Genomic DNA, 15758 nt, shown 5'->3' with positions numbered 1-15758 from the left:
CGGGTGGACAAACAAAAACACACAAATTCTGACAAACTAAGCATTGATTATGCAAGAATGGGCTGTTTCAGTCACGATGTGGCCCAGAAGTTAATTGACAGCATGCCAGGGCGGATTGCAGAGGTCTTGAAAAAGAAGGGTCAACACTGCAAAATATTGACTCTTTGCATCAACTTCATGTAATTGTCAATAAAATCCTTTGACACTTATGAAATGCTTGTAATTATACTTCAGTATTCCATACTAACATCTGACAAAAATATCTAAAGACACTGAGGCAGACTTCATGAAAATTTATATTTGTGTCATTCTCAAAACTTTTGGCCACGACTGTATACTGGATGTTGGATGTCACAATAGCAGCTTATAACAGCGCTGATTGAGGAAGTGAACCTGGGGTTGTGACACAGCCTGCCTTCTTTTCCACATCCCTCAGTAGTTCGGTCTAACTAGTAAACAAGACAGTCTGGGACGACCACAGAGCTACAGTCTACCTGTGTCTGTGGACTAGAGGATAACAGTAGACAAGACAGTCTGGGACGACCACAGAGCTACAGTCTACCTGTGTCTGTGGAGGTTGACCCAGGCATTTCTCCTGTTGTGTTTGTGACAGAGCCAGCCCCTCCGCGGTCCCTGTACGCGGTGAACGCCACCCACTCCTCAGTGACCCTGCTCTGGAGCGGGGAGGGAGTGGTTGACTTCTACCAGGTGCTCTGTAAACCCACCAACACCATCAACAAGGACCTCAAGGTAAGAGATGCTCTGTCATCTGTAATGGTACCCTGTTCCCTATGTCCTGTAGTACACTGCTGTCATCTGTAATGGTACCCTGTTCCCTATGTCCTGTAGTACACTGCTGTCATCTGTAATGGTACCCTGTTCCCTATGTCCCGTAGTACACTGCTGTCATCTGTAATGATACCCTGTTCCCTATGTCCTGTAGTACACTGCTGTCATCTGTAATGGTACCCTGTTCCCTATGTCCTGTAGTACACTGCTGTCATCTGTAATGGTACCCTGTTCCCTATGTCCTGTAGTACACTGCTGTCATCTGTAATGGTACCCTGTTCCCTATGTCCTGTAGTACACTGCCAGACTGTAATGGTACCCTGTTCCCTATGTCCTGTAGTACACTGCTGTCATCTGTAATGGTACCCTGTTCCCTATGTCCTGTAGTACACTGCTGTCATCTGTAATGGTACCCTGTTCCCTATGTCCTGTAGTACACTGCTGTCATCTGTAATGGTACCCTGTTCCCTATGTCCTGTAGTACACTGCTGTCATCTGTAATGGTACCCTGTTCCCTATGTCCTGTAGTACACTGCCAGACTGTAATGGTACCCTGTTCCCTATGTCCTGTAGTACACTGCCAGACTGTAATGGTACCCTGTTCCCTATGTCCTGTAGTACACTGCCAGACTGTAATGGTACCCTATCCTGAAGCTGGTGCTAGTGAACTGAAACATTGTATCAACTATTAACTGGGTCAGTCTGAAGCTGGTGTTAGTGAACTGAAACATTGTATCAACTATTAACTGGGTCAGTCTGAAGCTGGTGTTAGTGAACTGAAACATTGTATCAACTATTAACTGGGTCAGTCTGAAGCTGGTGTTAGTGAACTGAAACATTGTATCAACTATTAACTGGGTCAGTCTGAAGCTGGTGCTAGTGAACTGAAACATTGTATCAACTATTAACTGGGTCAGTCTGAAGCTGGTGCTAGTGAACTGAAACATTGTATCAACTATTAACTGGGTCAGTCTGAAGCTGGTGCTAGTGAACTGAAACATTGTATCAACTATTAACTGGGTCAGTCTGAAGCTGGTGCTAGTGAACTGAAACATTGTATCAACTATTAACTGGGTCAGTCTGAAGCTGGTGTTAGTGAACTGAAACATTGTATCAACTATTAACTGGGTCAGTCTGAAGCTGGTGCTAGTGAACTGAAACATTGTATCAACTATTAACTGGGTCAGTCTGAAGCTGGTGCTAGTGAACTGAAACATTGTATCAACTATTAACTGGGTCAGTCTGAAGCTGGTGCTAGTGAACTGAAACATTGTATCAACTATTAACTGGGTCAGTCTGAAGCTGGTGTTAGTGAACTGAAACATTGTATCAACTATTAACTGGGTCAGTCTGAAGCTGGTGCTAGTGAACTGAAACATTGTATCAACTATTAACTGGGTCAGTCTGAAGCTGGTGTTAGTGAACTGAAACATTGTATCAACTATTAACTGGGTCAGTCTGAAGCTGGTGCTAGTGAACTGAAACATTGTATCAACTATTAACTGGGTCAGTCTGAAGCTGGTGCTAGTGAACTGAAACATTGTATCAACTATTAACTGGGTCAGTCTGAAGCTGGTGTTGGTGAACTGAAACATTGTATCAACTATTAACTGGGTCAGTCTGAAGCTGGTGTTGGTGAACTGAAACATTGTATCAACTATTAACTGGGTCAGTCTGAAGCTGGTGCTAGTGAACTGAAACATTGTATCGGCTATTAACTGGGTCAGTCTGAAGCTGGTGCTAGTGAACTGAAACATTGTATCAACTATTAACTGGGTCAGTCTGAAGCTAGTACTAGTGAACTGAAACATTGTATCAACTATTAACTGGGTCAGTCTGAAGCTGGTGCTAGTGAACTGAAACATTGTATCAACTATTAACTGGGTCAGTCTGAAGCTGGTGCTAGTGAACTGAAACATTGTATCAACTATTAACTGGGTCAGTCTGAAGCTAGTACTAGTGAACTGAAACATTGTATCAACTATTAACTGGGTCAGTCTGAAGCTGGTGCTAGTGAACTGAAACATTGTATCAACTATTAACTGGGTCAGTCTGAAGCTGGTGCTAGTGAACTGAAACATTGTATCAACTATTAACTGGGTCAGTCTGAAGCTGGTGTTAGTGAACTGAAACATTGTATCAACTATTAACTGGGTCAGTCTGAAGCTGGTGCTAGTGAACTGAAACATTGTATCAACTATTAACTGGGTCAGTCTGAAGCTGGTGCTAGTGAACTGAAACATTGTATCAACTATTAACTGGGTCAGTCTGAAGCTGGTGCTAGTGAACTGAAACATTGCATCAAGTATTCAGGGCTCATAGAGGCCCAGTGAGCTCCGGACAGACATGCTGTTGGCTACGTGTGCAGGGATAAGCTGTAATCAGGTTGTTTATGTTTCCACCGGATCAGAGCATTACATTTTCTCCCCTGTCATGCTGAGTGGTTATCAAAAGGGCGAGAGCTGGATAGATGTTTCTAATGGGCTACGTTGGGGAACTATTGACATTCTCAACGGATGTCAAAACAGACTTTGTTTACTTGTTGCTGTTGGCGAATAAAACATAACTTTGAGAAGCTCCACGGTGATGGTGAGTTAAGACAATCAGAAACCGTATCGGATCCCCAAATGGACACATTTACAGGCCTACATTTGTCCACAGGCCTGGTAGACTAGGACTACTTCTACAGGTTATCAATTCCTGTCCTTACTCAACAGGTAGACTAGGACTACTTCTACAGGTAATCAGTTCCTGTCTGTACTCAACAGGTAGACTAGGACTACTTCTACAGGTAATCAGTTCCTGTCCTTACTCAACAGGTAGACTAGGACTACTTCTACAGGTAATCAGTTCCTGTCTGTACTCAACAGGTAGACTAGGACTACTTCTACAGGTAATCAGTTCCTGTCCTTACTCAACAGGTAGACTAGGACTACTTCTACAGGTAATCAGTTCCTGTCCTTACTCAACAGGTAGACTAGGACTACTTCTACAGGTTATCAATTCCTGTCCTTACTCAACAGGTAGACTAGGACTACTTCTACAGGTTATCAATTCCTGTCCTTACTCAACAGGTAGACTAGGACTACTTCTACAGGTAATCAGTTCCTGTCTTTACTCAACAGGTAGACTAGGACTACTTCTACAGGTAATCAGTTCCTGTCCTTACTCAACAGGTAGACTAGGACTACTTCTACAGGTAATCAGTTCCTGTCTTTACTCAACAGGTAGACTAGGACTACTTCTACAGGTAATCAGTTCCTGTCCTTACTCAACAGGTAGACTAGGACTACTTCTACAGGTTATCAATTCCTGTCCTTACTCAACAGGTAAACTAGGACTACTTCTACAGGTAATCAGTTCCTGTCCTTACTCAACAGGTAGACTAGGACTACTTCTACAGGTAATCAGTTCCTGTCCTTACTCAACAGGTAGACTAGGACTACTTCTACAGGTAATCAGTTCCTGTCTGTACTCAACAGGTAGACTAGGACTACTTCTACAGGTAATCAGTTCCTGTCTGTACTCAACAGGTAGACTAGGACTACTTCTACAGGTAATCAGTTCCTGTCCTTACTCAACAGGTAGACTAGGACTACTTCTACAGGTAATCAGTTCCTGTCTTTACTCAACAGGTAGACTAGGACTACTTCTACAGGTAATCAGTTCCTGTCTGTACTCAACAGGTAGACTAGGACTACTTCTACAGGTAATCAGTTCCTGTCTTTACTCAACAGGTAGACTAGGACTACTTCTACAGGTAATCAGTTCCTGTCCTTACTCAACAGGTAGACTAGGACTACTTCTACAGGTAATCAGTTCCTGTCCTTACTCAACAGGTAGACTAGGACTACTTCTACAGGTAATCAGTTCCTGTCCTTACTCAACAGGTAGACTAGGACTACTTCTACAGGTAATCAGTTCCTGTCCTTACTCAACAGGTAGACTAGGACTACTTCTACAGGTAATCAGTTCCTGTCCTTACTCAACAGGTAGACTAGGACTACTTCTACAGGTAATCAGTTCCTGTCTTTACTCAACAGGTAGACTAGGACTACTTCTACAGGTTATCAATTCCTGTCCTTACTCAACAGGTAGACTAGGACTACTTCTACAGGTTATCAATTCCTGTCCTTACTCAACAGGTAGACTAGGACTACTTCTACAGGTAATCAGTTCCTGTCCTTACTCAACAGGTAGACTAGGACTACTTCTACAGGTAATCAGTTCCTGTCTTTACTCAACAGGTAGACTAGGACTACTTCTACAGGTTATCAATTCCTGTCCTTACTCAACAGGTAGACTAGGACTACTTCTACAGGTAATCAGTTCCTGTCCTCACTCAACAGGTAGACTAGGACTACTTCTACAGGTAATCAGTTCCTGTCCTTACTCAACAGGTAGACTAGGACTACTTCTACAGGTAATTAGTTCCTGTCTGTACTCAACAGGTAGACTAGGACTACTTCTACAGGTAATCAGTTCCTGTCCTTACTCAACAGGTAGACTAGGACTACTTCTACAGGTAATCAGTTCCTGTCTGTACTCAACAGGTAGACTAGGGCTACTTCTACAGGTAATCAGTTCCTGTCTTTACTCAACAGGTAGACTAGGACTACTTCTACAGGTAATCAGTTCCTGTCTGTACTCAACAGGTAGACTAGGACTACTTCTACAGGTAATCAGTTCCTGTCTGTACTCAACAGTGACTGGAGCGCTCCAGGTAGACTAGGACTACTTCTACAGGTAATCAGTTCCTGTCCTTACTCAACAGGTAGACTAGGACTACTTCTACAGGTAATCAGTTCCTGTCTGTACTCAACAGGTAGACTAGGACTACTTCTACAGGTAATCAGTTCCTGTCCTTACTCAACAGGTAGACTAGGACTACTTCTACAGGTAATCAGTTCCTGTCTTTATTCAACAGGTAGACTAGGACTACTTCTACAGGTAATCAGTTCCTGTCCTTACTCAACAGGTAGACTAGGACTACTTCTACAGGTAATCAGTTCCTGTCTGTACTCAACAGGTAGACTAGGACTACTTCTACAGGTAATCAGTTCCTGTCCTTACTCAACAGGTAGACTAGGACTACTTCTACAGGTAATCAGTTCCTGTCTGTACTCAACAGGTAGACTAGGACTACTTCTACAGGTAATCAGTTCCTGTCCTTACTCAACAGGTAGACTAGGACTACTTCTACAGGTAATCAGTTCCTGTCCATACTCAACAGGTAGACTAGGACTACTTCTACAGGTAATCAGTTCCTGTCCTTACTCAACAGGTAGACTAGGACTACTTCTACAGGTAATCAGTTCCTGTCCTTACTCAACAGGTAGACTAGGACTACTTCTACAGGTAATCAGTTCCTGTCCTTACTCAACAGGTAGACTAGGGCTACTTCTACAGGTAATCAGTTCCTGTCCTTACTCAACAGGTAGACTAGGACTACTTCTACAGGTAATCAGTTCCTGTCCTTACTCAACAGGTAGACTAGGACTACTTCTACAGGTAATCAGTTCCTGTCCTTACTCAACAGGTAGACTAGGACTACTTCTACAGGTAATCAGTTCCTGTCTGTACTCAACAGGTAGACTAGGGCTACTTCTACAGGTAATCAGTTCCTGTCTTTACTCAACAGGTAGACTAGGACTACTTCTACAGGTAATCAGTTCCTGTCTGTACTCAACAGGTAGACTAGGACTACTTCTACAGGTAATCAGTTCCTGTCTGTACTCAACAGTGACTGGAGCGCTCCAGGTAGACTAGGACTACTTCTACAGGTAATCAGTTCCTGTCCTTACTCAACAGGTAGACTAGGACTACTTCTACAGGTAATCAGTTCCTGTCTGTACTCAACAGGTAGACTAGGACTACTTCTACAGGTAATCAGTTCCTGTCCTTACTCAACAGGTAGACTAGGACTACTTCTACAGGTAATCAGTTCCTGTCTTTATTCAACAGGTAGACTAGGACTACTTCTACAGGTAATCAGTTCCTGTCCTTACTCAACAGGTAGACTAGGACTACTTCTACAGGTAATCAGTTCCTGTCTGTACTCAACAGGTAGACTAGGACTACTTCTACAGGTAATCAGTTCCTGTCCTTACTCAACAGGTAGACTAGGACTACTTCTACAGGTAATCAGTTCCTGTCCTTACTCAACAGGTAGACTAGGACTACTTCTACAGGTAATCAGTTCCTGTCCTTACTCAACAGGTAGACTAGGACTACTTCTACAGGTAATCAGTTCCTGTCTGTACTCAACAGGTAGACTAGGACTACTTCTACAGGTAATCAGTTCCTGTCCTTACTCAACATGTAGACTAGGACTACTTCTACAGGTAATCAGTTCCTGTCTTTACTCAACTGGTAGACTAGGACTACTTCTACAGGTAATCAATTCCTGTCCTTACTCAACAGGTAGACTAGGACTACTTCTACAGGTAATCAGTTCCTGTCTTTACTCAACAGGTAGACTAGGACTACTTCTACAGGTAATCAGTTCCTGTCCTTACTCAACAGGTAGACTAGGACTATTTCTACAGGTAATCAGTTCCTGTCCTTACTCAACAGGTAGACTAGGACTACTTCTACAGGTAATCAGTTCCTGTCTGTACTCAACAGGTAGACTAGGACTACTTCTACAGGTAATCAGTTCCTGTCCTTACTCAACAGGTAGACTAGGACTACTTCTACAGGTAATCAGTTCCTGTCCTTACTCAACAGGTAGACTAGGACTACTTCTACAGGTAATCAGTTCCTGTCCTTACTCAACAGGTAGACTAGGGCTACTTCTACAGGTAATCAGTTCCTGTCCTTACTCAACAGGTAGACTAGGACTACTTCTACAGGTAATCAGTTCCTGTCCTTACTCAACAGGTAGACTAGGACTACTTCTACAGGTAATCAGTTCCTGTGCTTACTCAACAGGTAGACTAGGACTACTTCTACAGGTAATCAGTTCCTGTCCTTACTCAACAGGTAGACTAGGACTACTTCTACAGGTAATCAGTTCCTGTGCTTACTCAACAGGTAGACTAGGGCTACTTCTACAGGTAATCAGTTCCTGTCCTTACTCAACAGGTAGACTAGGACTACTTCTACAGGTAATCAGTTCCTGTCTTTACTCAACAGGTAGACTAGGACTAGTTCTACAGTTAATTAGTTCCTGTCTTTACTCAACAGGTAGACTAGGACTACTTCTACAGGTAATCAGTTCCTGTCCTTACTCAACAGGTAGACTAGGACTACTTCTACAGGTAATCAGTTCCTGTCCTTACTCAACAGGTAGACTAGGACTACTTCTACAGGTTATCAATTCCTGTCCTTACTCAACAGGTAGACTAGGACTACTTCTACAGGTAATCAGTTCCTGTCTGTACTCAACAGGTAGACTAGGACTACTTCTACAGGTAATCAGTTCCTGTCCTTACTCAACAGGTAGACTAGGACTACTTCTACAGGTAATCAGTTCCTGTCTGTACTCAACAGGTAGACTAGGACTACTTCTACAGGTAATCAGTTCCTGTCTGTACTCAACAGGTAGACTAGGACTACTTCTACAGGTAATCAGTTCCTGTCTTTACTCAACAGGTAGACTAGGACTACTTCTACAGGTAATCAGTTCCTGTCTTTACTCAACAGGTAGACTAGGACTACTTCTACAGGTAATCAGTTCCTGTCTTTACTCAACAGGTAGACTAGGACTACTTCTACAGGTAATCAGTTCCTGTCTTTACTCAACAGGTAGACTAGGACTACTTCTACAGGTAATCAGTTCCTGTCCTTACTCAACAGGTAGACTAGGACTACTTCTACAGGTAATCAGTTCCTGTCTTTACTCAACAGGTAGACTAGGACTACTTCTACAGGTAATCAGTTCCTGTCTTTATTCAACAGGTAGACTAGGACTACTTCTACAGGTAATCAGTTCCTGTCTTTACTCAACAGGTAGACTAGGACTACTTCTACAGGTAATCAGTTCCTGTCCTTACTCAACAGTGACTGGACCGCTCCAAACAAAAGACAACGAATAAATTGACAAAACTCGTAAATGAAATAAACCAAAACTTGTTTCTTACCAGTGTAGCCTAGGTTACGCTGTAAACAACATGTCCACTCGCACAATGACAACGGAAGACTGTAATAAGACTATATTGAATGCATTAAACGACCTGACTGTAACCGTAGTAACAAACATTGTATATGATAAATGATGGTAAAAATGTTTACATTTACTACTGGTGATACTGGTGTGCCATCCCTGCAGCCTCCGCAATGGATTAGTCCACTGAGACAGGTCTCTACAATGGATTAGTCCACTCAGACAGGCCTCTACAATGGATTAGTCTACTAGACAGGCCTCTAAAATTGATTAGTCCACTCAGACAGGCCTCTACAATGGATTAGTCCACTCAGACAGACCTCTATAATGGATTAGTCCACTCAGACAGGCCTCCGCAATGGATTAGTCCACTCAGACAGACCTCCACAATGGATTAGTCCACTCAGACAGACCTCCGCAATGGATTAGTCCACTCAGACAGACCTCCGCAATGGATTAGTCCACTCAGACAGACCTCCACAATGGATTAGTCCACTCAGACAGGCCTCTGCAATGGATTAGTCCACTCAGACAGGCCTCTACAATGGATTAGTCCACTCAGACAGGCCTCTATAATGGATTAGTCCACGCAGACAGGCCTCTACAATGGATTAGTCCACTCAGACAGACCTCTATAATGGATTAGTCCACTCAGACAGGCCTCCGCAATGGATTAGTCCACTCAGACAGACCTCCGCAATGGATTAGTCCACTCAGACAGACATCCACAATGGATTAGTCCACTCAGACAGACCTCCACAATGGATTAGTGCACTCAGACAGGCCTCTACAATGGATTAGTCCACTCAGACAGGCCTCCACAATGGATTAGTCCACTCAGACAGGCCTCTACAATGGATTAGTCCACTCAGACAGGCCTCCACAATGGATTAGTCCACTCAGACAGACCTCTATAATGGATTAGTCCACTCAGACAGGCCTCTATAATGGATTAGTCCACTGAGACAGACCTCCACAATGGATTAGTCCACTCAGACAGGCCTCTACAATGGATTAGTCCACTCAGACAGGCCTGAATCAGACAGTAGATAGTAGTGTTCTGTCCTTGCAGTATGTTCTCTGTTCTCTCTGTCCTTGCAGTATGTTCTGTGTTCTCTCTGTTCTACAGTACGGTGTTCTGTCCTTCCAGTATGTTCTCTGTTCTCTCTGCAGGCTCGGGAGCCTCTAACAGCCCAGTCCCATGTGGTGACAGTGTCCAGCCTGCTACCCTCCTCCTCCTATAACTGCAGTGTGATCAGTTTTAGCTACAGTACGCCCAGCGAGCCAGCCTTCATTCACATCACTACTACAGGTACAGTCAGCCTTCATACACATCTCTACTACAGGTACAGTCAGCCTTCATACACATCACTACTACAGATACAGCCAGCCTTCATACACATCTCTACTACAGGTACAGTCAGCCTTCATACACATCTCTACTACAGGTACAGTAAGCCTTCATACACATCACTACTACAGGTACAGTCAGCCTTCATACACATCACTACTACAGATACAGTCAGCCTTCATACACATCTCTACTACAGGTACAGTCAGCCTTCATACACATCTCTACTACAGGTACAGTCAGCCTTCATACACATCTCTACTACAGGTACAGTCAGCCTTCATACACATCACTACTACAGGTACAGTCAGCCTTCATACACATCTCTACTACAGGTACAGTCAGCCTTCATACACATCTCTACTACAGGTATGTTAAACTTCTACAGTTCTACAGTTTTACACTACAGAACAAGTCTGTTTTTAAGTGGTTAACTGCCACTCTCTCTCTCTCCTGTGGTCAAATCTGGTTCCTGTTTTCTAGAAGGCCAATGTCAGCTGGCTGTAGTGGACCACACCCAACCACTCTGACTCAAATGCTGAGTTTCAGATCCTCATTGCTGTGTCTGCAGGCTGTGTGTATGCCTGTCGTATCATCCTGAATCTGTACTGTGTACTGTGCCAGAGAGATGAACCCCAGCATAGCTGCCATCTCTACTCTAGAGGTCCTCAGTGATAATGACTGTATGTTATTGTCCTCCCAGCCAGAGAGATGAACCCCAGCATAGCTGCCATCTCTACTCTAGAGGTCCTCAGTGATAATGACTGTATGTTATTGTCCTCCCAGCCAGAGAGATGAACCCCAGCATAGCTCCATCTCTGCTCTAGAGGTCCTCAGTGATAATGACTGTATGTTATTGTCCTCCCAGCCAGAGAGATGAACCCCAGCATAGCTCCATCTCTACTCTAGAGGTCCTCAGTGATAATGACTGTATGTTATTGTCCTCCCAGCTAGAGAGATGAACCCCAGCATAGCTCCATCTCTACTCTAGAGGTCCTCAGTGATAATGACTGTATGTTATTGTCCTCCCAGCCAGAGAGATGAACCCCAGTGTAGCTCCATCTCTGCTCTAGAGGTCCTCAGTGATAATGACTGTATGTTATTGTCCTCCCAGCCAGAGAGATGAACCCCAGCATAGCTCCATCTCTGCTCTAGAGGTCCTCAGTGATAATGACTGTATGTTATTGTCCTCCCAGACAGAGAGATGAACCCCAGCATAGCTGCCATCTCTGCTCTAGAGGTCCTCAGTGATAATGACTGTATGTTATTGTCCTCCCAGACAGAGAGATGAACCCCAGCATAGCTCCATCTCTGCTCTAGAGGTCCTCAGTGATAATGACTGTATGTTATTGTCCTCCCAGACAGAGAGATGAACCCCAGCATAGCTGCCATCTCTGCTCTAGAGGTCCTCAGTGATAATGACTGTATGTTATTGTCCTCCCAGACAGAGAGATGAACCCCAGCATAGCTGCCATCTCTGCTCTAGAGGTCCTCAGTGATAATGACTGTATGTTATTGTCCTCCCAGACAGAGAGATGAACCCCAGCATAGCTCCATCTCTGCTCTAGAGGTCCTCAGTGATAATGACTGTATGTTATTGTCCTCCCAGACAGAGAGATGAACCCCAGTGTAGCTCCATCTCTGCTCTAGAGGTCCTCAGTGATAATGACTGTATGTTATTGTCCTCCCAGCCAGAGAGATGAACCCCAGCATAGCTCCATCTCTGCTCTAGAGGTCCTCAGTGATAATGACTGTATGTTATTGTCCTCCCAGCCAGAGAGATGAACCCCGGCGTAGCTCCATCTCTGCTCTAGAGGTCCTCAGTGATAATGACTGTATGTTATTGTCCTCCCAGCCAGAGAGATGAACCCCAGCATAGCTCCATCTCTGCTCTAGAGGTCCTCAGTGATAATGACTGTATGTTATTGTCCTCCCAGACAGAGAGATAAACCCCAGTGTAGCTCCATCTCTGCTCTAGAGGTCCTCAGTGATAATGACTGTATGTTATTGTCCTCCCAGCCAGAGAGATGAACCCCGGCGTAGCTCCATCTCTGCTCTAGAGGTCCTCAGTGATAATGACTGTATGTTATTGTCCTCCCAGCCAGAGAGATGAACCCCAGTGTAGCTCCATCTCTGCTCTAGAGGTCCTCAGTGATAATGACTGTATGTTATTGTCCTCCCAGCCAGAGAGATAAACCCCAGCATAGCTCCATCTCTGCTCTAGAGGTCCTCAGTGATAATGACTGTATGTTATTGTCCTCCCAGCCAGAGAGATGAACCCCAGTGTAGCTCCATCTCTGCTCTAGAGGTCCTCAGTGATAATGACTGTATGTTATTGTCCTCCCAGCCAGAGAGATAAACCCCAGCATAGCTCCATCTCTGCTCTAGAGGTCCTCAGTGATAATGACTGTATGTTATTGTCCTCCCAGCCAGAGAGATGAACCCCAGCGTAGCTCCATCTCTGCTCTAGAGGTCCTCAGTGATAATGACTGTATGTTATTGTCCTCCCAGACAGAGAGATGAACCCCAGTGTAGCTCCATCTCTGCTCTAGAGGTCCTCAGTGATAATGACTGTATGTTATTGTCCTCCCAGCCAGAGAGATGAACCCCAGCGTAGCTCCATCTCTGCTCTAGAGGTCCTCAGTGATAATGACTGTATGTTATTGTCCTCCCAGCCAGAGAGATGAACCCCAGCGTAGCTCCATCTCTGCTCTAGAGGTCCTCAGTGATAATGACTGTATGTTATTGTCCTCCCAGACAGAGAGATGAACCCCAGCGTAGCTCCATCTCTGCTCTAGAGGTCCTCAGTGATAATGACTGTATGTTATTGTCCTCCCAGCCAGAGAGATGAACCCCAGCGTAGCTCCATCTCTGCTCTAGAGGTCCTCAGTGATAATGACTGTATGTTATTGTCCTCCCAGCCAGAGAGATGAACCCCAGCATAGCTCCATCTCTGCTCTAGAGGTCCTCAGTGATAATGACTGTATGTTATTGTCCTCCCAGCCAGAGAGATGAACCCCAGCGTAGCTCCATCTCTGCTCTAGAGGTCCTCAGTGATAATGACTGTATGTTATTGTCCTCCCAGCTAGAGAGATGAACCCCAGCGTAGCTCCATCTCTGCTCTAGAGGTCCTCAGTGATAATGACTGTATGTTATTGTCCTCCCAGCCAGAGAGATGAACCCCAGCGTAGCTCCATCTCTGCTCTAGAGGTCCTCAGTGATAATGACTGTATGTTATTGTCCTCCCAGCCAGAGAGATGAACCCCAGCGTAGCTCCATCTCTGCTCTAGAGGTCCTCAGTGATAATGACTGTATGTTATTGTCCTCCCAGACAGAGAGATGAACCCCAGCGTAGCTCCATCTCTGCTCTAGAGGTCCTCAGTGATAATGACTGTATGTTATTGTCCTCCCAGCCAGAGAGATGAACCCCAGCGTAGCTCCATCTCTGCTCTAGAGGTCCTCAGTGATAATGACTGTATGTTATTGTCCTCCCAGCCAGAGAGATGAACCCCAGCATAGCTCCATCTCTGCTCTAGAGGTCCTCAGTGATAATGACTGTATGTTATTGTCCTCCCAGCCAGAGAGATGAACCCCAGCGTAGCTCCATCTCTGCTCTAGAGGTCCTCAGTGATAATGACTGTATGTTATTGTCCTCCCAGCCAGAGAGATGAACCCCAGCGTAGCTCCATCTCTGCTCTAGAGGTCCTCAGTGATAATGACTGTATGTTATTGTCCTCCCAGCCAGAGAGATGAACCCCAGCGTAGCTCCATCTCTGCTCTAGAGGTCCTCAGTGATAATGACTGTATGTTATTGTCCTCCCAGCCAGAGAGATGAACCCCAGCGTAGCTCCATCTCTGCTCTAGAGGTCCTCAGTGATAATGACTGTATGTTATTGTCCTCCCAGCCAGAGAGATGAACCCCAGCGTAGCTCCATCTCTGCTCTAGAGGTCCTCAGTGATAATGACTGTATGTTATTGTCCTCCCAGCCAGAGAGATGAACCCCAGTGTAGCTCCATCTCTGCTCTAGAGGTCCTCAGTGATAATGACTGTATGTTATTGTCCTCCCAGCCAGAGAGATGAACCCCAGCGTAGCTCCATCTCTGCTCTAGAGGTCCTCAGTGATAATGACTGTATGTTATTGTCCTCCCAGACAGAGAGATGAACCCCAGTGTAGCTCCATCTCTGCTCTAGAGGTCCTCAGTGATAATGACTGTATGTTATTGTCCTCCCAGCCAGAGAGATGAACCCCAGTGTAGCTCCATCTCTGCTCTAGAGGTCCTCAGTGATAATGACTGTATGTTATTGTCCTCCCAGCCAGAGAGATGAACCCCAGCGTAGCTCCATCTCTGCTCTAGAGGTCCTCAGTGATAATGACTGTATGTTATTGTCCTCCCAGCCAGAGAGATGAACCCCAGTGTAGCTGCCATCTCTGCTCTTGCAGTCCTCAGTGATAATGACTGTATGTTATTGTCCTCCCAGACAGAGAGATGAACCCCAGTGTAGCTCCATCTCTGCTCTAGAGGTCCTCAGTGATAATGACTGTATGTTATTGTCCTCCCAGCCAGAGAGATGAACCCCAGCGTAGCTCCATCTCTGCTCTAGAGGTCCTCAGTGATAATGACTGTATGTTATTGTCCTCCCAGCCAGAGAGATGAACCCCAGTGTAGCTCCATCTCTGCTCTAGAGGTCCTCAGTGATAATGACTGTATGTTATTGTCCTCCCAGCCAGAGAGATGAACCCCAGTGTAGCTCCATCTCTGCTCTAGAGGTCCTCAGTGATAATGACTGTATGTTATTGTCCTCCCAGCCAGAGAGATGAACCCCAGTGTAGCTCCATCTCTGCTCTAGAGGTCCTCAGTGATAATGACTGTATGTTATTGTCCTCCCAGACAGAGAGATGAACCCCAGTGTAGCTGCCATCTCTGCTCTAGCAGTCCTCAGTGTCCTCCTTCTCAGCCTGCTGGTCCTCTTCCTACTGATGCTGCGTAAGAAACACCTGCAGATGGCCAGGTGAGATATGGGGGAGCTGTCCACGTAATGAACACACAAGCCTGACACTAACCTTTCTACAGTTCTGGCTTTTAATATATTTCTGTCAGAAGAGTAAGACAAATAGAGCTGAACAAGTACAGCCACTGGCTCCTCCTCTCCGCACTGACTACCAGGACCACTGGCTACTATCCCCCCTGACTACCATGACCACTGGCTCCTCTCCTCCTGACTACCATGACCACTGGCTCCTCTCCTCCTGACTACCATGACCACTGGCTCCTCCTCTCTGCACTGACTACCAGGACCACTGGCTACTATCCCCCCTGACTACCATGACCACTGGCTCCTCTCCTCCTGACTACCATGACCACTGGCTCCTCCTCTCCCCACTGACTACCAGGACCACTGGCTCCTCTCCCCCCTGACTACCATGACCACTGGCTTCTCTCCTCCTGACTACCATGACCACTGGCTACTCTCCCCCCTGACTACCATGACCACTGGCTCCTCTCCCCCCT

The 15758-nt window shown here is 45.4% G+C and overlaps 1 protein-coding gene across 5 annotated transcripts in view; it reads left to right on the top strand.

Moving 5' to 3' along the window:
- The window catches only part of ptpro (protein tyrosine phosphatase receptor type O), a 131893-nt gene that overhangs the window by 81743 nt on the left and 34392 nt on the right, over positions 1-15758 (top strand). For 4 of the 5 annotated variants that reach the window (XM_090201468.1, XM_090201467.1, XM_090201469.1 and 1 more), the window contains 3 exons: positions 614-750; positions 10070-10208; positions 15138-15258. In XM_090201468.1, the coding sequence (XP_090057594.1) occupies positions 614-750; positions 10070-10208; positions 15138-15258 (397 nt within the window). Of the gene's footprint in view, positions 1-613; positions 751-10069; positions 10209-10950; positions 15075-15137; positions 15259-15758 lie in introns of those variants that run through there. The other variant, XM_090201478.1, reaches the window with a different exon arrangement.

This window comes from Oncorhynchus mykiss, chromosome 15 (genome assembly GCF_057628025.1).
Source record: "Oncorhynchus mykiss isolate SJ-2025 chromosome 15, ASM5762802v1, whole genome shotgun sequence".
In the NCBI taxonomy this organism is placed as follows: domain Eukaryota; kingdom Metazoa; phylum Chordata; class Actinopteri; order Salmoniformes; family Salmonidae; genus Oncorhynchus; species Oncorhynchus mykiss.
The sequence above is the reverse complement of the archived record's forward strand: the minus strand, read 5'-3'. Positions and strand labels throughout refer to the sequence as shown.